Source organism: Oenanthe melanoleuca, chromosome 7 (genome assembly GCF_029582105.1).
Source record: "Oenanthe melanoleuca isolate GR-GAL-2019-014 chromosome 7, OMel1.0, whole genome shotgun sequence".
NCBI lineage: Eukaryota > Metazoa > Chordata > Aves > Passeriformes > Muscicapidae > Oenanthe > Oenanthe melanoleuca.
The window spans coordinates 346,638-371,306 of NC_079341.1; the positions used below are offsets into that span (position 1 = coordinate 346,638).

A 24,669-nucleotide genomic window follows, 5' to 3' on the forward strand; every position below is an offset into this window, starting at 1 on the left:
ACTCAACCCTCAACATTATCCACCCCGAATTTTTTCCATGCCAACATGCTACAGCAAATTAAAACTTTTATATCATATGCATACATGCAGCTACAGGCACAGTATCATAGAGAGTTCACCCTAGAATAAGGTCTCCTTGGGGTATGCATCGGGTCTGTCCATCCTTTTGCATCACCCACCAAGTGCAACCTGGTCCTTGAGCAAAAACCACCCCACTAACAGGATTGTCTTTGCTGGAGGGAGAGTTCACCCAAACAATTTTTCCTAACATGCCTCTCAGGTGTACCACTGGAACCTTATCTCCATCTGGTGTTCCCAAGGGCTCAGATTGGGCAGGGCCTGCTCGGTTAGTGGAACCTCGGGTATTCACTAACCATGTGGCCTTTGGTAGATTGATCTCCCAGTTCTTGAAAGTCCCCCCACCAAGTGCCTTTAAGGTGGTTTTAAGCAGGCCATTGCACCGTTCAACTTTCCCAGCTGCTGGTGCATGGTAGGGAATATGATACACCCACTCAATGCCATGTTCTCTAGCCCAGGTGCTTATAAGGCTATTTTTGAAATGAGTCCCGTTGTCTGATTCAATTCTCTCAGGGGTACCATGCCTCCAGAGGACTTGTTTTTCCAGGCCCAGGATGGTGTTCTGAGCAGTGGCATGAGGCACCGGGTAGGTCTCCAACCACCCGGTGGTGGCTTCCACCATGGTCAGCACGTAGCGCTTGCCTTGGCGGGTCTGAGGCAGTGTAATATAGTCAATCTGACAGGCCTCTCCATACTTATAATTGGACCACCGCCCCCCATATCAGAGGGGCTTCACCCGCTTGGCTTGCTTGATGGCAGCACACGTGTCACAGTCGTGGATAACCTGAGAGATGCTGTCCATGGTTAGATCCACCCCTCGGTCTCATGCCCACTTGTAGGTGGCATCTCTGCCCTGATGACCTGAGGCATCATGGGCCCATTGAGCTAGAAACAATTCTCCCTTGTGTTCCCAATCTAAGTCTATCTTTGAGACCTCTATCTGTGCAGCCTGATCTACTTGCTCGTTATGCCGGTGTTCTTCATTAGCCCGACTCTTGGGAACATGGGCATCCACATGACGGACTTTCACGGGTAGCTTCTCTACCCGAGTGGCAATGTCTTTCCACTCATCAGCAGCCCAGATTGGTTTTCCTCTACGTCAGCCTTTTTCCACCTCTCCAGCCACCCCCACAGAGCATTGGCTACCATCCAGGAGTCAGTGTAAAGGTAGAGCTTTGGCCATTTCTCTCTTTCAGCAATGTCCAAGGCCAGCTGAACAGCTTTCAGCATAGCAAGTTGACTTGATCCACCTTCTCCTTCAGTAGCTTGTGTAGCCTGTCGTGTGGGGCTCCATACGGCTGCTTTCCACTTCCGGTTCATCCCCACAATGCAACAGGAACCGTCGGTGAAAAGGGCGTAGCATTTTTCATCTGCTGGCAGTTGGTTGTATGGTGGGGCTTCTTCAGCCCATGTCACTTGCTTCTGCTCCTCTTCGCCAGCGAGACCAAAATCTTCACCTTCTGGCCAGTTTGTAATTATCTCCAAAATCCCAGGGCGATTCGGGTTGCCAATACGGGCGCGCTGCGTGATGAGGGCAATCCACTTGCTCCATGTGGCGTCAGTGGCGTGGTGGGTAGAGGGAACCTTTCCTTTGAACGTCCACCCCAGCACTGGCAGTCGGGGTGCCAGGAGAAGCTGTGCTTCCGTGCCAATCACCTCTGAGGCAGCTTGAACTCCTTCACAGGCAGCCAAGATTTCCTTCTCTGTGGGAGTGTAATTGGCTTCAGACCCTTTGTAACTTCTGCTCCAGAATCCCAGGGGTCGGCCTCGAGTCTCAATAGGCACCTTCTGCCAAAGGCTCCAGGACAGACCATGGTTCCCAGCTGCAGAGTAGAGCACATTCTTTACCTCTCGTCCCGTCCTGACTGGGCCAAGGGCCACTGCATGAGCGATCTCCTGTTTGATCTGGGCGAAGGCTTTCTGCTGCTCAGGGCCCCAGTGGAAAGCGTTCTTATTGCGGGTGACCAGGTAGAGAGGGCTCACAATCTGGCTGTACTCAAGGATGTGCATTCTCCAAAACCCTATGGCACCTAGGAAAGCTTGTGTTTCCTTCTTGCTTGTTGGTGGAGACATTGCAGTGATCTTATTGATGACCTCAGTGGGGATCTGGTGTCGTCCATCTTGCCACTTCACTCCCAGGAACTGGATCTCTCGGGCAGGTCCTTTGACTTTGCTCCTTTTGATGGCGAAACCGGCTCCCAGAGGGAAAAGAGGCCTTGCTCCCTTTCAAATATCTGGTCCACACCTGCATCCTGGGCCAAGGATCCCAAATTCCTGGCCTCAGTCCCATCCAGTTGCACACCTGTTCCCGTAAGGTCCCAGACCCGGAGTAACCAAGTTGTAAAAGGCTCACGGCCCCACTGAACAATGTCTTTACGCAGGTTACGGAGACTATCGTATGAGAGGGACTCTGTGACAATCTGAACCTCTGGCTCCCTTGCTGGTTGTGAGGACCCTCCTTGCTGATCTCCATTATCTAGGTGCCTCGTTTTAATCTTAGATTTTCTAGTTTCCACAGGGGCAACTGCTACTGGCTGTGGCTGCCCCGTGATCTGGCTGGAGCCTGGACAGATACAACGTCTACAGGTTCCACTGCAGCACCATCAGACTCTCCCTCTTTAGGGCAGGGAGAGGGTTTCTCACCAGCTGAAGAAAAGTGCTCCTTCAACATCTGGCTGTGCTCCTTCAACACCTGGCCAATATCCTTTACTAGAGCTCCCACCCACTCTGGGTGGTTCATTTCTGCAGTGGGCTGTAGGGCAGCATCAGGCTCTGGGACAGCATCCCTAGTCCCTGGGGCAGGGGCACACTCTGGGGCCACATCCCTAGTCCCTGGGGTAGGTATCAGGCTTGTTAACCAAGCCAATATTCCCTTGTTTCTGAATGCTAAGTAGAGCAGGCCTGTCAGCAACGCCAGCCAGTGTATAATAACACTAGCAATTAAAACAGATCTTAAATCCTTGAAAACTGGTGGAGTAGCCTCAAAAAACTGGGTGATGGGTTGGGAGAAAATTTCCCTTGCATTCATTACTTCACAGTAAGAGCCATTATTGAAATAACCCCAGAAACATGCAGTTAGAGTATGATAGCTCTGGATCCATGTGGCCACTTCCCAAAGAAAATTAAAAAACCATGAATTCCTGACATAATCAACCCACCAAACAAATCGGATAATAGCTACAGCAACTTTGGTGAGAGGGCCCATATTCAAAAAAGGGCTTACAAATGGGAGAGAGATATCTGTGGCCACATGGAGCCCAAACCAGATTAAACTGGACAACATGTTGCCCCTCAAGAGAGCTGTTACTCCTGTCTTAACTCTCCTCTTAATGCCCTCGAGCCCCACGTTGGGTGCCAAAATCTGTCCTGGTTTGAAGGACAGGTGTCTGCCAAGAAAGGCAAAAAGTTTCCTTTGAAGCACTGACCCGAATTCCACTCCCCCCAAATATTATAAACGTTTGAATCAAGGACTCTGAGGCAGAGATAAGGGTGTAGGAATAACAGCTCTTTTACTAATATATCTAACTGTACCAGCAGAAACAACAGCAGTTGTTAAAATTACCAACAAAACAGAACAGATTACTCGGTTCCAGTCCTTTCTTTAGCTGTGAGCACGCTCTCTCTCGGCAGGAGCGGAGGCGGGAAGGGGCGGCAGTGGCCGCGCCGGTCTCGGGTGGGAGCGGCTGGAGCGGGCAGCTCCTCGCTCACCGTTTGGGTTCTGGTGCTCAGCTGTGTCCGCAGAGGCAGGAGGCTGCAGGGGGCAGATGCAGGGCAGGTGATCGCAGAGGGTCTGGCTCTCCTGCGTTCCACCGCGTGGTTCCAAGACCGGGGTGGCTCCTCCTCCGAGCTCCCGGAAACACGAGTGCCCCTCTCCAAGCCGATCCCACCTACCCCTTTTGTCCAGCAAAGATCCGCGGTGTACCCAGCAGCTCCATTGGCATGACAATGGGAACAATTCTTCAAATTGACACAGTAATAGGAAAACACTCAACCCCCAACAAGTGGTCCAGACTGGACCCAAGGAGAAAGGAATTTCTGTCCCAGGGCGGGGCTATGGTGCAACACATCCCCTAGAAGGAGTCTGGAGCAGCCCAAGGCTTTGTGTGGCCAGGCAGAGGCAGGCAGGACGCAGAGATGTCAGCAAAGGAAGGGCCAGCGAGGTGGGGCAGCCGGGGGATGATGACAGCCTGCAGGGACAGAGGCGCAGGGCATGGACACCGTAGGACAGCCTGGGCTGCAGAGGGCACAGGATGGGCAGCAGCTGAAAGGCCCTGCCAGAGCCAACTGCTGCAGCACTTGGGCCATGGCTGCTGGCCCTGGGCCTGAGGCCAGCAGGGGACAAGTGAGCCTTGCTGTGCTGGGGCCTCATTGCCTGTGGGAGTCCAGAGTATTCCTCTGGCTTCCTTGGAAGGTTTAAGACCCCCCTGGCGGGGTCCCCAAGGACCCTGGAATGGGACCCAGGTGTCTCGGGGGCTGGATTTGGCTCCTTGGAGCAGTTTGCCAACATTGAGAGAAAAAATGCAAGCCACAAAAGTAAATAGAGTGTAAATTAGACTGTTAGAATGTAGAATTAGCAGATTTCTAGAATGTTTGTGATAAGGGACACATGGCCAACATGGAGAATTGGGGGTGTGGATATTCTTCCTCCTTCTTCTCCGTGTCATCCATGCTGGGTGACACGCTGGCACTTTTAGATTGGACAAGAACAGATCTGGACCATGTAACAAGATTGTATTGTATTGGGGGTCATTTGTAAATACCTAGTACGTAGTTTAGACTATAAAAGATAAGTCCTGCCTCTGCCAGGCGGATTCTGCCATGGATGTCTGGCAAGCAGACCGCTGTTCGCTGGACCAAGCATTCCTAAGATAAGGAACAATAAACAACTATGAAAACATCTAAGAACAGCCTCCTGCAGTCTCTCATCGGCGGGCATTGAACAGAGCTGAGTTCCAAACCACCTGCATGTCCACCAGAGGTGATCTCAGGTCTAAGGAGACACCTCAGGATGTGACATTTGGCGTCCCTGGGTGGGCTGCAGCCTGCAAAGGTGGGTGCGGACCCCTGGACCCTGAAAACCCAGCTCGAGAAGATGCACACAGCTGGAGGAGACCCCCTCAGGCAGAGACATTTGACCACCTGGCTGGTCATTGTAGCCTGCAAAGGCAGGTACAGACCTCCAGAAGACTGAGCTTCAGAAGAGGCACACCGTTGAAAAGGACTGCGGAGGAGATTTTTGGCCCTCTGCCAAGAAAAGCCGAGGTCCAGACGCGAGTCGGAGAGGAGGTGTCCCGGGAAGCCTCGCTCCTGTGCACTGCTGGTCAGTTTCAGGAACCTCCGAATCGATTTTGGACAAATTGCTTTTGGGTAAGACAGTTCAGATTCAGATGCATCATAGGAACGCTATAGGCAGAACTCTCAGCCAGGAACAGCTCACTTTACTATCCACTTTGAAAGTTTTAGCTTTTGTTCATCCTGTCTCTGTCACAGAGAAGGAATTCTGAGATTTGCTTGTGTGGGTGAAGCTTCATTACCCACAGGCAGAAATAAATGTACTATTTACAGCAGGATTCTGGCAAAAAGTTAATTGTGATTGATATAAGTCTGTAACTCTGAGAGATAAGGGAGTGAAGGACTCCCGAAAGTGTAGCTTTATCCAGTCTCTCCTTGGCAGAAAGCAATTAAAGTCCCTCAGAGACTGGGGAAGGATTCTCACCTAGCTATGAGCTGGGGGAGGGAAGTTTATGGCTGCCGTGCCAGCAGCAGCGGGTTCAGCAAAGGATCTTTTAACGGTAGCACAAGTTATGTTAGAGGCATTGTCTGCTGAAAAAATAAAGGTTTCTAGTCCTCTGAAGGCCATAGAGGGTCTCTCAGAACTTGAAAAGGGGACATCCAGCCAGCAGCTGGTGTCTACACAAACTGTCTGCCAGCAGCAGACCAGTTCGTCTTCGGACATCCTAGATTCCTTAGATTCACCCAAATTCCTAGAATTACCTGAACCTACCCCTAAATCGGGAAAACTCAGAATGGAGGTTTTTCCAAAGAATTTTGACGATTTAGACTTTTGTTTTTTCAATCCCTCAAAAATGACCTCACCACCAGCAGGGAGGCAATTGCATTCTACCCCGGGAGCGGTGGGGGGATCAAGGGAGGGAGATGAAATGGGACACACGATACCTTATACTTCTACAATGCTAGAACAGACAATTCGTGGTGCTGCGGGAATACACAGAGTAACTGCAACGCCATCGGGATTTCAGATCAGGGACACTTTACCAGCTTTGACACCACTTTCGCGGAGAGGGACGCCACAGATCTCGGAAAGCGGGGCGGGGGGGACAGGAACGCGTGCAGCAGCGGCGGGGGGTGGAGATATGAGTATAGAAACCGCAGCGCGATTCATTGTCCGCGGAAAAACCCCGTTGGTCAGTGGCGCCTCATGGGGAACCCAGGCGGAGCGACCCCCAGGGGCGGCGGGATCGATCCCTGACGCGGCGGGCGGGGGAATTTCTCGCGGCCGGGGGGAGGTGGCTCCGGGCGGGATTCGCGGGGGTGGCGCTGCCCATGCCGGGGACGGGGCGGGTCTCGGCTGCCAGCACAGGAGCGGCGGCGGGGCCAGCCACGCCCGGGGGGGACGAGTCACACCCGGGAGGGAGAGCAGGACAGCCCGACCCGGGAGCAGCCAGCGGCGCATGCGTGGTTCAACCTGGGCGTGGGGAGCACACGCAGGCGTGGCGCCTGGAGATGCCAACATCCCCGAACACGAAAGTGACAGGAACAGAACAGGGACACAGGCATCACGGCATGCGAGCCCAAAGGCCAAAATTTAGTTCAGAGAGCAGTGATTCCAGCGTGGCAGGGCCAGAAATGAGTCACCACAGGGCGGGGCCGGCCCGTGCCGAACGGAGGCACGGCAGACGGGGTGCGGCAGCTGCGGCCCCGGCCCCGGCCCCGGGCAGGAAACGCGCGGGAAACACAAAACCCAGAAATGTCAGCGATGCAGGGAAAACTGTTTCAGGGAAAGACAGATTCAAAAAGGGGAAAAAATTCATGCTTTGTAAAGTCAAAAGAGAAAAATTTAACAACTTTTAAGCAATTACAGGCAGCTGCCCGGACAGAGCTGATTCAAAGAAAACCCAGACACAGCAGCGTGAGGTCACCAGCCCGGGGCTCACAGAGAGGAGGGGGAGCGAGGCTGCCCCGCTCCCAAAAAAGGGCTCCGACAGTACCCCCGCTGCTCTCCCTTGCCTTGCACGGGTCAAGTGCTGCTGAGGGGAAGAGGAATGGGGGATGGAGAGACACCAAGACCTGTTTTTATCTATATTGTGGAGAACAAGCAGAACGAGGGAAATTGATAAGAGACTCAGTTTTATTTTCAGTTCTTGTATGTTAAACTAAGGTGTTTGTTTTTGTATTGTTAAAAAGATGCTGAAATTTTAAGAGTGATGAAGGTATTTTAATAGTATTAGGTATTTTAATAATTGAAGGTATAATAAGGTATTTTGTATTTTATTTGAATACATATCATCTATATTTAGTGATTTGTTATTTCTCAGATATGAGTGTACGTTTATTTAAATGTCAACATTGAGTTTTAATTTTCCTATAGTTAATTGTTTCAAAGAAACCAGTTTCTAAGTATTTGCAATACTGTCAATATAAATCAATAGATTTCGAATTCTTGCAAGAAGTTTGCAGATTTATGTTTTGTAGATTTATGAATATTTTAGTTTTCCCTTCAAATCAAATTGCAATGGATTTCTAGTCTACATTTTTAAAATTATCAATGAAATGTTGTGTGAACACAAATCAAGACCACTTCTAGGATCATCATTTGAATTGTAAAACTTAATTTGAATCAAAATTCTTTTCACATATATTGGAAAAGCAGTATTTATCTATCAGTTCAATTTTTAAGATTTAAATATAATTTCTATATTTAATTTTAAAAACACTGTAATAAGATTGTATGAATTCTGTATCACAGAATGATTTTATTTTCTGTTTCATTGTTTAATTTGAACTCTGTCAGCATTTTAAGTAAGTTTTGGAAAGTCTCCAGGTGTATTCTTGAATCTAATGTGTAATTAGTTAAGTTGTGAACTTAATGTTTTTTTGTCTTTCTTTTATTAATTCTCTCTTTTATTTTGGCAGGTCTTTTGTGACCTGACCCTGTGTAAGTTTTGAATATTTTGCAGAATTTCAGAAAATTATTTGAGCTCCATTCTCAGAATGAATTTCTAGTGTTATGGTTTTCCTGAGTTGCTATCACAGAAGCATTGCAGCAGCTTGCCATGTTCAAAGCATTTTACCCTAAAGAAGAATTTTAGAGAAAATGAGTTGCTAAAGGAATTTGATTTCTTCTTCACCTTGAAATATTTTGTATTGTAGTTTTGTTGTTAAGAGCTGTGAGTTTTTTTTTCTTTAATAAGAAGATGTCAGGGAGTTCTCTTCCAATTAGAGTTTAGGCTCTGGCCAAGCCTTGATTCTAACTGAAAGAGAAAAATGTATAAACCCAGGAGTTTTCTGCATCAAAATAATATTCCAGTCGTTTGGATTGGCAATATGACCTTGTCAATATAACAGCTGAAGCTAACCTTGAAGTGAATTTGGTGTTCATTTTCCGGAGATGACCATCTGATTCCTCATTGAATCGAGGTTTGTCAGCTGTTTGCAGACCCTGAGGTGAAGACACAGTTTTTTAAGAGGTGATGACACAGTTTTTTAAAGATTGATGATTATCTAATCTTGTAAATGTATGTTTGATGTTTAAGGTATTGATAATTGCTGTATTGTGTTTTAACTTCAGAAGATTTAAACTTTGTGTTTGTTTTTTGTTAGAAAATAGTTGAAGGAAAATTCTCCAGTTTTGATCAAAAATCTAGAAACAAAGAAAAATTGAAAAGCTTTCAAAATAAGCATTTGGGGGACGGGTTCTGCTTGTGTCTCCACAGAGAGAGGACAAAGATGAATGCCAATGAGATACGTGAGGCAATGTCCAGCCAAGATGCGGGCAGATGCCAGCCCTGGAAGTGAAGGGGCAAGCTCACAGATTGAATCAGAAACAAAGATGATGAACTTCTCTCCAGACACCTGACTTGAAAAACTAATAAACCTCTTTAGATGGGTCAGTGGGCCTTGAAAAAGAAGAAATTGAGTGCTTTGAAGAATTTAGTCAAGATGGTGATTTGCTCATTGCGGCATCCATGCAACAGAAGCTGCAAAAAGCTCATGACTGTCTGATCACAAAAGTGAAAAAGGCTGGATTGGAAATTAGCACTTCAAGATTTGTGAAATTGCACACTGGAATTTTTCATGTTTGTTACTCTGAAGAAGACCTCTGGTTCATGGAGATTGCTTCATGATCTCAGAAAGCTGAATGAGACTGTAAAGCCTCAGAAAATAGAAATCAGCTCAAAAATCAACAATTTGCAAGACCTACAACAATTTTTTGGAAAGATAAACTGGATGAAACTGATTTTAGAAATCACAAGAGAAGACCTTTCATTTTATTTAATTTTCTGAAAGGAACAGCGATATTAAATTTCCTAAAACTCTCACACCAAAAGCACGAAGAGCTTTGGAAAAGGTTGCAGAAATTTTATAGCAGAAACAAGCACATTGTTATTTAGATTCATTGCCTTTTTGTTTAGTGGTGTTGAGAGAAGGAACACAGTCATATGGTTTAATTTTTTAATGGGATGAGTCTTAAAGGGACCAACTTTTGATTATAGAGTGGATTTTTCTATTTTACCAATCCCCGAAGACAATTTTTACAGATTTAAAAATAATAGATCATAATAAAGGGAAAAACAAGGCTGATGACAATGACAGGCAGAGATTTTTTATAATGCATTTACCCATGAAAAAGCAGTGTTTTGATTTGGCACACCAAAATCACTGGATTTGGCAATTGTATTGTTATATTATACAGGTATTTATACAATTCACTATCTGAGTCACAGGTTGTTGAAAGCAAAATTAAAGTTCAGAGAAAAATCAAAAATGAGTGAGGACCATTGGACGAGATCATAGTGTTCACTGATGGTTCAGGGAAAACTCACAAATCAGTAATTATATATCAGAATTAAATTATAGGAAAATAGGAATTGGATGTGGAAACAGTGCAAGATTCACCACAAATTGTGAAATTGGCAGCAATGGTCAGAGTTTTTGAATTGTTCTAGTAACCCCTTGATTTAATTAAAGATTCGGTGCATGTGAAAAACATAGTTAAAAGATTGGAAGGGTCACTTTTGAAGAAAACAAGCAATAACATTCTATATTCGTATTTATCATGTGTAAAAACATTGCAAAAAAACAAAACACATAAATATTCTATTACACATATTAAAGCTCATCATTTCCCAAAATTTTGGTAGAGAGAATGCATAGACAAGTAGATTGACCATGTCTGTTTTGCAAACCTTGCCAAATATTTTTAAGCAGGTAAAATTAAGCCATGCATTTTTCATCAAAATACACAAGCATTGATTGGATCTTCTCACATTTTAAAAAAAGCCAAGCAAAAAAAATTACTTAGTCCTGTCGAAATTGTCAAATGATATAGTCGCCAGTTTTTATGAAAGCAGTCAACCCTAGGGGACTGCAAGGTCTTCAACTGTAGCAAACAAACGTAACAAAATACTCATTTTTTAAAAAACAAAAAAAACATTTATATTCAAGTTAACATCATTTTATGAACAATTTTAGAAAAAAAAAAAAAGGGGGGGGAGACAGAAGCTATGCCTCACATGTGATTGAACAAAAGTTTTATTATGTATTAAACTTCTTAAATAGTTCTTTTTTAGAGTGAACTCCACCAATTATAAGATATTTTACAAATGATACAAGAGCAAAGCTAAAAGAAAATCCTTTGGTTTTAATCAGAAATTTAGAAACAGGTAAAAACTGAAGAGCCTTTCAAACTAATCATGTGGGGAAAAGATTGTGCTTGTGTTTTCACAGATAAAGGATTGAAGTGGATTCCTACAAAATGCATGAAACCATATTGGGCCCAAACGCAAGCAGAAGCCAATCGTGGAAGTAAGGAAAATAGTTCGCAGACAAAATTGAAGACAAAGGATGTGAACTCATTTTCAGACAAGACATAAAAGATTTAAGGACTGACAGTGAAACATGTTTGTTTATATGTTGTTGTATCTTATCTTTTCGTCAACTATGTTAGATAACAAAGCAAATTTATCAGTGATGCAGCCAAGGGAGAAGGTTTGGAGAAAATTTAGCAGAGACAGCGGGGTTGGACACAATGAAGTGGTGTCTGGTGGGATTGCCAGTGAGAGAATGGCCCATTCCAGAGGGCATCCCTTCATGGGTGATGCGAGTTGTGACAGCTCCTGTGGACGAATGACATGTGTGGGTTCAATTTCTCCCTGTGGCCTTTTTCAAACCAGAAGAATTAGAAATGTTTTGCTTCAACAAGAATGGACTTCTGTATTGTATTTAATGTTTCAGGAGTGACAAAGAACCAAACAATGAATGTTACTCTAAAACAGAATGTATATAATAATTGTATTATAGTCTCAAACAAACCATCCTTCCAAGTTTTAGCACAGTTACTGCTGGGAACGTTTTTTGTTTGTAGGGACAAAATTTAGGCTGCTATCCCTGCTTGCATGAACTTGTCTGATCATTCAAAATCAACTCAAAAAAACATAAGACAGTTGCAAAAAGGTGTGGCAAAGCTTAAAAAAGTTACTAGATCAAAGATGGATGGTCTGTTTGACATTTTTGATCTTTTACCTTTGTAAAAAGAAATTTTGAAAGTAGAATTTTATATATTAGTGGGGCTTGTAGTTCTTCTCGTCATTTTGCCATGCATCATTCAGTGCATTTGTCATGCCATGGAGAAAGCTGTAAAAGAGATGTTTTTGGTGCAAACAGAGGGGGGAGATGTGGGAGTCCAGAGTATTCCTCTGGCTTCCTTGGAAGGTTTAAGACCCCCCTGGCGGGGTCCCCAAGGACCCTGGAATGGGACCCAGGTGTCTCGGGGGCTGGATTTGGCTCCTTGGAGCAGTTTGCCAACATTGAGAGAAAAAATGCAAGCCACAAAAGTAAATAGAGTGTAAATTAGACTGTTAGAATGTAGAATTAGCAGATTTCTAGAATGTTTGTGATAAGGGACACATGGCCAACATGGAGAATTGGGGGTGTGGATATTCTTCCTCCTTCTTCTCCGTGTCATCCATGCTGGGTGACACGCTGGCACTTTTAGATTGGACAAGAACAGATCTGGACCATGTAACAAGATTGTATTGTATTGGGGGTCATTTGTAAATACCTAGTACGTAGTTTAGACTATAAAAGATAAGTCCTGCCTCTGCCAGGCGGATTCTGCCATGGATGTCTGGCAAGCAGACCGCTGTTCGCTGGACCAAGCATTCCTAAGATAAGGAACAATAAACAACTATGAAAACATCTAAGAACAGCCTCCTGCAGTCTCTCATCGGCGGGCATTGAACAGAGCTGAGTTCCAAACCACCTGCATGTCCACCAGAGGTGATCTCAGGTCTAAGGAGACACCTCAGGATGTGACAATTGCCTCCTCGTCCCTGCTCAGCAGCCTGGCAGGGGCCGCCCCATGGTCCTGCCCTTGGCATTGCACATCCCCAGAGCCCAGTGGCCCGGGAAGAGCCCTGAGCAATGAGGGAGGGACAGGATCTGCCTTGCCAGGGGCTGGGGCTCTGCCCTTGGCCCTTTGCATTCCTGAAACACATCCAGGTTTGCTCAGCATCAGAGACACCTTGCCCTTGTTTGTCCCCACCTGTCATGAGTGCCTCCAGTGTTCTGCTGTAACTGCAACCTGGGGACACTTTCTGAGTTCTATCCCTCAGTGGGAGCCATTAAAACTTCAAGAAACTTTGGAATTTGAATATGACTTTGATTTTTTGAGAAATTTTCCTTCAGCTTCTTCTCAGGAACTGATGTCCGGGGACTCAGCACTGTTGGAAAATTCCAGCTCTATAGAGATGGGGACACTGAGAGGCATTTAAAAGATTTTATTCCATTGTCAGTCTTGTTGAAGGGTAAAACACAAGAGATGTAAAACTCAATGCCATTCTATCAGAAGCAAACTTATTTTCTGGTTACAATACCTTATATATATATTTCAGCCTATTAACTTTTGCCCCACAATGATGCTAATACTTGTAACATCAATTACGTATTATTTTACCTGGCATTGTCTTGCCACAATGCATCTTTCACAGTTCTAATTCTCCAGAATATCTGGTCTTTTTGCAAGGCCATTGTTTGAAACTTGTTTCTAGTTCAATCTCCCTCTTAACAATGTCTTCTCTATTCCATTCTTTCTAAGTCAGCACACCTTATCTCAGAGTTTGCATACATATGTACAAGACTGTGTGAGCTTTCATTCAGGCTTTGAGAATACTTTACATCTCCATTTTCTCACAAATATGAATCACAGGATGCTGCAATCACCTCTGCTCTAAAGAGAACAGTAACAAATACACCCTTTAAAATAGGAATGGATATTTCTAAGAAGCTCTTAGACATATTTCTCCGTAACTAGAGTTGAAAATCTTCCAAATGAACTGCACTAGACCAGAAGGAAATCAAAGCAGGACTGTGGTTTGCTAGGAAACTTCTCAAGGATTCAGTCATAATTGAACTCCAAAGTTTCTGATGCCATTCATGGGTCCCACTGAGGGACACGACTGAGAAAGTGTCCCCAGGATCCAGTTAGAGCAGGAAATTGGAGGCAGAAATAAAAATGGTGTGGGAAATGCAGGCATGGAGAGCTCTCAGTGCCTTGTGCATAGAGGCTCAGAGATAGAGATGGATCCAGAGTTTGACCTAAGGCCTTGGAGAAAGCTTGGAGACTTAGAGCATTAAAAGTAAAATAGACATAAACCAAGAATATAAGTTTGTATTTATGTAGAAATATGTTTTAAGTAAACAGAAATATGTATTAGGAAAGCACAGCAATATGTTAACTAAGATACGAAAAGATTTAAAAGTTTAGCAATAAAACTGTCACTGCCCAAGATCACCTCAGGAGGACATAAAGGTAGTCTGGAACCCAGTTCTTTCTGATGCCCGCTTATGAGAGACTGCAGGAGGCTGTTCTTAGAGGTTTTCATGGTTGTTTTTTATTTCTTATCTTAGGAATGCTTTGTCCAGCGAACAGCAGTCTGCTCGCCAGACGTCCAGGGCAGAATCTGCCTGGCAGAGGCAGGACTTATATTTTTATACTCTAAATTACGTACTAGGTATTTACAATTGACTCCAAATACACTTCAATCTTGTTAAACTGTCTAGCTTTGTCCCCCATCCAATTTGATAGTGCCAGCATGTCACCCAGCATGGATGACACGGAGAAGAAGGAGGAAGAGGTATACCCCACCCCAAATCCTCCATCTTGGCCACAAGGCCCTTAATATAAACAGTCTAGAAATCTACTTATTCTACATTCTAACAACCTAATTTACACTCTGTTTATTTTTGCAGCTTGCATTTCTTCCCTCAATGTTGGTAAATTGTTCCAAGTAGCTAAATTCAGCCCCTGAGACACCTGGGTCTCATTCAGGGGTCTTTTGAGACCCTCGCCAGGGGAGTTTTGAGACCCCCAGGGAAGCCAGGGGAACACCCTGGACTCCCACATAGAATCTGTTATAAAGTTAGTTAGAAGCTTAAGTTTTATCAATATGGGTTTGTGAAGTGTTATATGATTGTTTGTAAAATGACATATTGCAGCAAAGCCATGAGAAGCAAAGCAATTAATGAGAGGTGTAAAGAGACGCCAGCGAACTTCATAGAAGTGTTTGATTGGTTAAAAAACTAACATAAGGCATTGTAACTAAGAATGAGGTCGCTTCTGATATTATGGCATTGGATGTAACACCTTTAAAGTCTCACCCTTCTATGACACTGATGCAGTAAAGCAATAAACCATCTATTACAATGTCTCTCAGTTGTCCTGTCTCTTGTAATATTAATCTCCTGATAGGGATTTTTTTGACATCAGGTTTACTCCATTGCATTCAATAGGCATGTCGGGGCACCAAGAGTACTGCATTAAAGTCAGTGGGGATTTCGGGACATCACATTTGCCCTATTGAAATCAATAATGATTTAGGGTACGCAGGTCTACCATTAAAGTCAAATGGGATTTTGTGGAAGTTTGGGGCTAAAATTGGGAAATTTGGGTAAATTTAAGGGAAATGTTTAGCTGAATTCCAGGAATTTCCACTCCAGGATCAAGGTGCAGATGCTCTGAAGTCTTGGATGAATTCCTGGAAGCCAGTCCTGAATCCCTGATCCCCCACCTGTGGCCTGTGCTGGAGCTATGTCTCTAGGTAAGCCCAAAATCTCTGTTTTCAGCCCAAAATGTTAGAGTTTCAAGGCCAGAATTGGGAGTTTTAGCACCAAAAATGTTGTGACATCAGGTCTACCAATTGAATTCGAAGGTGATTGAGGGACACCAATCTACCCGACTGAAGTCATTTGGGGTTTGAGGAATACTGGATTTACCAAACTGAAGTCAATGTGGATTTAGTGACACCAGGTCTACCCCTTGTTCAGGGCTTGTTCAGGAAGGGTTACTGGTTAAACTGCAAGCACTGGGAGCAGCTAAGGGGGGGACACTGGGGTTACTGGGAGCATTGGGGCATAAGTGGAACCACTGGGAAATAAATTCAACTACTGGGAAATAAATGGGGATAAACAGGACTCTAGGTCTGCCCCACTGAAGTCGATAAGAATTTAGGGACACCATGTCTAGCCATTAAAGGCAATGACGATTTAGGGACACTAGGTTTATCCTGTCAAAGCAATGAGGATTTTGGGGACATCAGTTTGGGGGGGGCTCCAGGGGTTTCAAGCGATCCACATTTTCAAGGGGTACCCAGGTTATCCAGGTGAGTTTTGGGGGTATCCAGGTGTTGAGTCACTTGGGGGTTCTCCCCTAGTGAGAACTTTACCAGCTTAGCTGGGTGATAGTGTGGCTGTATTAATAGAAGGATGAATATGATGGTTTGCCAGGATATCTTTTAATCCATGTGAAGCAGTATCCAAAAGCAATGTTATCTAAGGATATACAGGAACTGTTATAGATAAAAACGAGATCAAGCCGAATTAAATATGATTAAAACGAGCGATATTTATTTTGCGACCAAAACATGGTCCTCGATAGCCACAAGCGAAAAGGACAATGCTGAGCCCGGGCTCGGCATCGGGTGAACACACAATGGAGTGCCCAATGGATGGGCCTTGCAGGCTCTTCCCTTGGAGTGGGAGCAGAACCCCCCCCCTTCCTCCCCGGCTTTTATTCCAGTGGCAGCTTTGTCCCTTCCTGGGAACAGCCTGGTGCTCCCAGGGTGAGCACTCCTGGTGGCACGGCCAGCTCTGTTAAAAAATGACCACAGACCCAGAGAGAGAACCATGGACAGATAGGAAATGCTCCAACAGGCGAGGCTGGTTTAAACAGGCATAGCCTGGGCATTGCTTTACCACCTCCCATAACCCAGTTCTGCAGCCAGGAGGCCCCTGAGGTCTGTAGCAACCACTTGGTGCATGTGGGACCACTCAGAGAAGGCAGCCTGGGGACCATTTCTACTGGGGACCCACGTAGAAATGCTGTGAGGTCCAGAGACACTGAGCAGTACGCCCACTCCCCCCAGGTCACACCAACACTGGAAGGGGAGGAGCTCAGAGCACAGGACTGGGTCATACTTTGTTCCAAGGCAGGTAATTCCCCATCATTTTTCCTTGTTATTTTGAACTCTTAACAGCATCAAAACCTTGTATTTCTCTGTGTTTAATATACAATCTTCCAGTGAGTTGGCTGCTCACAGTTTTTCTCTGTTTCACCACAAAATCGGTTGTAAGTTGTTTTTGGATCAAATCCCAAGATCTCCCTTTCCTCATGGATTCGGAAGGAAAATGTTGAAACTGAGGTGCCTATAAAATACCTATGAAAAGAAATAAAAAATGGTTTGTGATGGGGAGAGGTTTTTAAAATGCAAGCAATTAGATTTCAGTCCAATGAACCTTACTGTTCAGTGAAATGAAATGATAATGAAATTATCATATATATATTTACATACACAAATATACAATTATGCATCTACTATACACATATCAATTATATAATCAATTATATAATGTCTTACATAGTTTGTAAACAGCCGTGGACCAAAAATCATACTCAGTTTTGTGACAGTGATATTAAGCTTTGCCTGAAATAAATCAGTTTTGCTACCTTGCATGTGCGCAAATCCACTGGTCAATCACAGCCAAGCCTCCATCCTTATAGAGTTCCAGCTCCTCCAGAGAGGGTTCAAACCTCACCATCTCAGGCAACAGTTTCTTGAGCAGTTCAATCTCTTAAAAAAGGAAGGATACAAATTTATTTCTACATTATGAAGAGCAACTTGCTGCTGTAACAAAATGTGTTTGTTTAAGGGAGCCTGGATGAGCAGTTACAGAGCAAGTGACACCAAAATCAACTAACAAATTTTACAATATAGTTGCCAAAATTCACAGCATTGCAGGCAGGGAGGGGAGCCAGTGGTAATTGCTGCACTCATTGTCAAAAGTTACCAATCCTGAAGTGGCTGCAATTTGCCTACCTTCCTCAACAGCATCAGTGGCTACAAAAACTTTTTCAAGTTTAAGTGTCTCCAAGAGGCTGTGGATTTTCTTTACTGCTCCTTGCAGGGAAGGCACATCTTCTCTGTGACCCCAAATAAAGTCCCTCCTTCTGAGATGAACCCCAAGGTATGGGCCACCTAGAGCTGTGGCCATCTTAACCTACGAGAGAAAGACTGAAACTTTAAAACTTGAGAGCATCACCGTTCACACAGAAAAGCCAGAATCACCTCTGGATAAGGCACAGAATCACTCTATTTTTAAGTATGGACTGGAACTAACTTGGGACACTAGTTGCAACATTTAGATCTTGGGTGGCCTCCATCATGGAAGAGAGAAACTGGAGTGCCAAATTTTTGTAAGGAAAAACTCCTCTCCTTGACCAAATAAAACTGGCAGGTGGCAGCTGAACTTTAGACCCACACGTAGTGCTGAAAACAAGAAGAAATTCAAGCTTGCTTTACTGAAATGAGGGCAACAAAGATCTGGTCTTTACAACTGGCCAGGCACACCTTGACAGACTGTTAGCACGTGTCACATAGGGAGAAGGTTCACGAGAAACACGCGTGTCCACCTTAATGTGAGCAGAAGTGTCACTCACGTGTAGCCTCCAACATGCCCTGCAGCACACAGCCAGGAGTACACATATGTTCTATTACAGGAACAGACTGTTGAGGATTTTACCCTCATCTGTGTCCAGTCCTCCTTGTACTGTGTCCTGTCTGCCTCATCGGTGGACTGAAGATATTTCTTCCTAAACTCGTCTCCCACCACACGGAGGTGTTTAGCGAACACCATGCTCCGACGGGTCTGTTGGAAAAAGAGCAGACGCTGTGTCAGAAAAAGAAGAACTAAAAATGAGTAGGAGACATTTTCATACACACAGCACTTCTAGGATGCAGTTATTTCTGGTACCTCTATGCAGTACTCTAAGTAACTACTTCTAATCTTTTATCCAAGCTTTAATAGTTTATTTCTAATTATCACCACATTTATAACCAGCATATTCACCTGCCCCTGCAATACACAGGTACAGGGAGGACACTGCAGTTATTTACACAACAGAACACATAATATACCAAAGTAAACACCCTAGCAATATATCTCACACTTGAAACCTAAGCTGGGCAAATGTGCATATCACCTGTAAGAATAAAACCTGCTTTAAAAATATTAGGCATCTAGCCACAGACACACCTATGAAATTCAGTGGAAAAGTGATGAAAAAGGAATTATTTCCTTAACCTGAGAATAATAATCTCTAAGATTCTGTGATGCAGTTACCACTACACACAGCCACAAGTGGCCTTTTTATTAACAGGCAAAAGAACAAAGCAAATCCCACTTTCTCCGTCTTTGTATGCAAAGAAACGGAGAAGACAGAGATGCTTCTCAGAGGAGCATGGGAAGAAAAAGAAGAGGCTCTGGGCCCAAGCTGCAGTGAGCAAATTTCTGTTTGGACATCAGGTAAAACCACTGGAGCAATGTCTAAAGTGCCACTGCTAAGAAATGTGTGCTATGGATTTCATATCCACTTTTACAGGTCAAAAGACCGTGCTCAAATATGATACCTGGGTTGCATTTGTTTCTTTGAGAGGTCACTCTCAGTGAACAAGTCATGGCTAGCAAACTACTGTTTGGTCCACTTCTGAAAACATGCCATATCTCAAGTGAATAATCAGACGCTTACAAGACTGAGTCCATGTCATTTGTTTTGAAATATCATTAGGAATTTTAACTATATCAAGCACTCCATATCATGTTCCATTTTCCTGTGTCTGAACCTTAATATTGTCTTAAAACCTTTATGACAGGAATTATTTTACCATAGACCTTTGCCTTGAAACCCATGGGAATTTTGCCTTTGAAGCCAATGGGGAGGGATTTGGGACACTAACGAGCACTTTACAGAATTCTTTTGAAAAGACTAATCTTGATGTTGGACTAGATATGAAACTGCTCCCTTCTGATTGTAGATGTGCTGTATAGGGGAGGTCCTTTTAATCAGGACACCCTGTAGCACTGGGCCTTTAGGCACAAGACAGCAGGATGAATTCCTGTATCACATCAATCCACAGCAGCCTGAAAACCATGTTAGCACAAACTGCTGAAACAGAAGACACAAGTTACTATCAAGACAAGAAACCCAAGGCAAAACTGAAGCACACACTGGTTATTGAATTTTTTAGCAGAGCCAAGTAAAAAGTCTAGAGAAGCTATCTGTAAAATACTCACATTCCAATAATCTCTCCCTCCGTAGTGGTCATGAAGAAGGTTTTCAGCTCTGTCTAACATCACTGACCTATTGAAAATTATAAAACTGAGTGCAGGTTCCTTAGGAATAGAATTTACATTATGATGTTTCTTTACACATTTGATAGGATAAAGCACAGACCATGATCTGTTTGCAAAGCAGGCATGGGGAACGAGGGACAGGCTCCTTTGAGGCAAATTCCAGTTCTCTCCAAGGTGAATTGTGACCCACAGTCTGCTGGGGAGAGAAGGGAACCACACCACTCCCTGTGCCTGCTCTCTTCCTTAATAAATGGTACCCTGACTCTGAAAGTTAAACACTAACAAGCATTAACCACCCCTCACAGTCCTGGCAGTAGCTGCTACAGGACAGTGACAGTGGGAGTGATCCAAAGGGGAGAAGTGACATGTGTGATAATGCTCAGCCTCAGCACAGGACAGCCTCTGGGACAAAGCAGAAGATCATGAAAACAGAGAAGGTGTTTTCCACGTGTAGAATAAAATGCCCTACAGTAAAACAACAGATCAAAGAATACAGAGACACTACCAAAATGTGAGGTGTTAGACAGCAGCTTGTGCTTCCCACAAACAAACAGAGTTCAGGATTGGGTACTGGAAACGTAACCGCACTATTCAAGTTCTAAGATGCAGAAGAGATTTTGAAAGTTTCAAGTATCCCAGAGCACAAGAGATGCAGATTTAGTTTGGGAGCACACTGATGATAAGCAAACACATAGAGAAATGCTTCTGCTAAAAAGGATCAAGGTCATTATGTGTATCTCCTTCTACTAAAAAGAGAGGAAGCAAACCAACCTTGGATTATCACTGCTGATAATCAGCTGGACACCTGCCTGAAAGGCTCTAAATCACCTGGAAAACAGACTAGACTGTGCTGGAGAAGAAGCAGCACTGCATCTAACATGAAGACTAGAATGAGGTTACTAATCCAAACGCATTGAGAAGTTTCCTTGAAGTGACCACACTTGAAGAGCAAAAACCAGCCCCAGGACCACACAACTGGTGGTCCAGCCAGAAGGGCAATATGGGAGATCTGAACAATCAGTTTAGTTTGAAGACACTGGCACACATGAAGATAAGGGACGTCTCACTGACAATGCCTAACAAGATTTCCTGACAGCCTTCATTTAAGGCTTTTAAGAAAACTTGGCACAGAAAGGTTCTTGCCTGAATTTAAAAAAAAAAATAAAAAAAATTTAGAGACAGGGATAAATGTATGGTTCTCATTGCAGAGGGAGGTCACAAGTGGAAGGTCTCTTCACCCGACTCCTAAACAACGGACAGAAGGCCATGAAATCAGGTGATACAGCTTAACAATTATTTTAAATTCCTCAGACCAACTAAGACAAACTATGAAGAATTAGAGAAGTCTGATCACTGGCCAATGAAGTGGCAGATGGAATCTAACATAAGAGTGAGTGTAGTAAATAAACCCTAAAAAACAACAACGTAGCTTCATCTAACAACTAAAGGTCTTGATGGTCAGAAATGAGGATAGTTTGATGCGAACATCAAGGCAACGCTCAGAGGTTAAAATAATGAATCTGTGTGTCAAGAATTAGTGGAGAAAGAAGAGAGCAATTAACAGAGCAGGTCATTTGTATTGCAATGTAACAGGTTCACCCACTCAGTGTGCAGGGTCCTGCTGAACTGCAAACGTTTGGAGATTGGCAGTGGTGACAACCAGAGGCATGGAATGGCTTTCCCATGGAGAAGAACTAATGGAGCCAGGACTCCTCCCACTGCATAGCAGACTACTGAGGGGGAATATGTCAGAGATCTAAAATCATATGTGATATGGAGTAGAATATGGATCAGCTGAGCTCAGCATCTCTTCCACTGCGTGATCTAGGGGATATCTGATGCTACCTTGGAGGTAGAAGTCACAAAAGCTGCCTGAGAGGGAATATAAAGGGGCTCAAGGGTATTTGCTCTTAGGTTTTAGCACTGCAATCTTTAACTTAACTTACAGTTAAGTGTTTCTTACAGTGTAAATCCCTTTAGTTATGATGTTAACAGAGTACAATAATTCAGTGATGAAGTATCTCAAAAGTGGGATACAGCTTTTAAATTGCCCCTGCCCTTCCCACCCAGCTATGGGGTTGTAAAACAATAATACAACAATAAGTAGTTAAACAAGGCAACTCACTGTGCTGAAGTGTTCTTCAGAAGAATGGGAGCCACAATAGAGGCAGATCCTTGGACAGACAAGCAAGAGGCATTTAGGCCTCGTGTTTCCTCGTAACCCCAGAACCAGCCCCTAAAACGGAATACAAAGGATTGGTTCACAGACTTGTATTTTAAATTAATGCCATTCATAGAACAAAACATCCTAAAAAACCCACATATGATACAAATAAACCAGCCACCTCCTTTATGCTGCTTTCATGTGGAGCAACAACTTTATTAGAATTAGGTTCTTCTCATACCAATACATTTTATTATTGACGGGCTTTTCAAAAACCAAGCGAACTCCAAGCACCCAGATATTCACAGCAGGCAAATATCTCTCTGAATAGAACTGAAGAGACGAGAAGGACTGCTCAATGTTACCTGTAGTAGCCATGTTTGTCTTTGGAGTACATCAGCTGATCAATGCACGGCCTTTCATCTATTTTTTCTTCCCATGTTCCTTCTTTCCATCCTTCTGCAAAGCCTTGAAGCACATAAATCTGTTCAATAAAGGGCCCACCTGACTCTGAGCAGAAGGGAAAGCAAAGGATTTGTAAACATGAAAACCCACACCATAAACATATGACTGAACATCAGTTGCAGTTAAAAATCTGCTAAAAATGCTAATATTACACTACTTCCCTGTTTTCCCTATAAAAAAGGGAAGGACGTTCTGTATGAGCCAGAAAAGCTCCAAGGGTCAGGCAATGTGACCACCTGCTATCTCACCCAGCTCTGTGTGATTTAATGTGTCAAACACAATGGAATCACTGTCAGCTGGGTAAAACATACCATGACGCACACAGGTTTTCAGTGGTGTAAGAAGCTGCCACAGGAGGAGTGCCTCCAAGAAAAATGCCAAATACAAGCCCTTCTTCCCCTAAATTCAAGGGTATCTACGTGCATTTTCCTGGAAGGCAATGAATGGCTTGCCCTTGGAGCTCCTTGCAGAGGTGTGATATTTGGTGGCCTTTACAAGCCTGTGACACTGCTGCAGATTTGAACATTTGGTGGCATTAAATCCTAAAGGAACCAACTTCACCTTCTTATGGAAAGCCTTTCTCTTAGACACAAAACGCAAGGAGTATTTCAAGTATGTGCAGCATCGATGACGAAAAAGTAAGTTCAGGGTGCTTTACAGCTTTTACTGTCCAACCACCACACTCAGAAAAAGATGGCTTGTCTATATTTCAACAAGCTGCCTCACTCCTTATGGTCTTCTTATTATGGTCAAAACCACACAGAAATACCACAGGTGAATTTAACCACAGGCATTCATTGCCTGTCTTCAGGAGTCCCAGAAGTTGAGAGGACAGCAGTGCTATATCAAACAAGCTGCCAAGTAATTGGGTTACTCCATCCTAGTAGTTGTGTAGCTCAGCAAAACTCCCTCCCATCACTCCTCTTGCCACCTCCTCTTAGGAATTTTTTTTTATATAAAAGGACAAACTCTTAAGAAACCACACCAAATATTTAGTTAATTGTAGATTGTATGATCCTACACTCCACCTGCAAGGAACTCCTCATATTCGATGACAGGGATGTTTCTGTTGAGGCTTGGGATATCAAAGAACTCAGACCACAGGATCCGGACCTGGAGGATGTCAGGGCTCTGCCAGTGATAAAGACGTCCCCAGGGAGGCAGAACCAACACCCAGTTTTCGCTTTTCCTCAGGGTCTTTAAAAGAGAAGCAATGCGAACGTAGACATCTCTGCGGAGGTTGAACCCTTCAGGGGGGTTCACATCGTACAAAAGGTATCTGAGGAGAGCAAAGCAATACCATTATTTCTGGGAGCACATTGAGACTTTTACACATTTTTCTTTTTTACCCTACGATCCTGTGATGAAACTGTTGGGAAGGAAGCCACTCTTTTTGAGTTTGCAGTACTTGGAAGGGGAAGAAATACGGGAAGTTAGAACAGTGTGTCCTGCAGGGGCCACTAGGGTCTCTTGGTGAGGTAGCACATGCCAGGAGCGTCTCTTGCAGCAGGTCAAGGAGTGAAGAGTCTCATAAAAATGGTGAAACCACTGGCATGTCACCCAGGCTAACTCTTGTAAGCTGGACACAAAGCCAGGAAAACACGCCCCAAAGAAGGAGGGGAAAATAATGCAGCTGGGAACCGGATGATCCCTGTGGGGTCCCTTCCAACTCGGGATATTCTACCGACGAAAGCCCTCGGACTTTTGCGATGACAGCCTCCAAAATCGACCCCAAAAGGCACCAGTAGGTGAAGGAGGTCCTTTACCAGACGATGGCCGAGACACGGCGAGGCGCCTGTGCAAGCAGACACCGCACGGCCGGGGACAGCCCGGCGGGCAGGACTGGCCCGGGGCCGCCACTGCTCACCTGGTGCGGCGGCGGCGGCGGCGGCGGCGGCAGGCAGCGAGGAGCGGCGGGCGGCTCGGAGGGCGGCGGCGGCGGAGGGCGGCGGGGAACGGCAGGCGGGCGAGCGCGGCCAAGCCGAGGAGCAGCAGCGCCGGGGGGAAGCGGCTGCCGGGCCCCTGCGCCGCCATTC

The 24,669-nt window shown here is 44.6% G+C and overlaps 1 protein-coding gene across 1 annotated transcript; it reads right to left on the bottom strand.

Annotated features, from left to right (window-relative positions):
- Positions 1-16,090: 16,090 nt before the first annotated feature.
- POFUT2 (protein O-fucosyltransferase 2) lies at positions 16,091-24,667 on the bottom strand. Its single transcript, XM_056495789.1, is given in 10 exon segments — positions 16,091-17,030; positions 17,321-17,444; positions 17,691-17,871; positions 18,394-18,519; positions 19,945-20,011; positions 22,130-22,240; positions 22,534-22,678; positions 23,662-23,912; positions 24,494-24,585; positions 24,587-24,667. Coding segments are annotated over 10 exon segments (1,332 nt in total). The 3' UTR covers positions 16,091-16,876.
- Between the last annotated feature and the right edge of the window lie 2 nt (positions 24,668-24,669).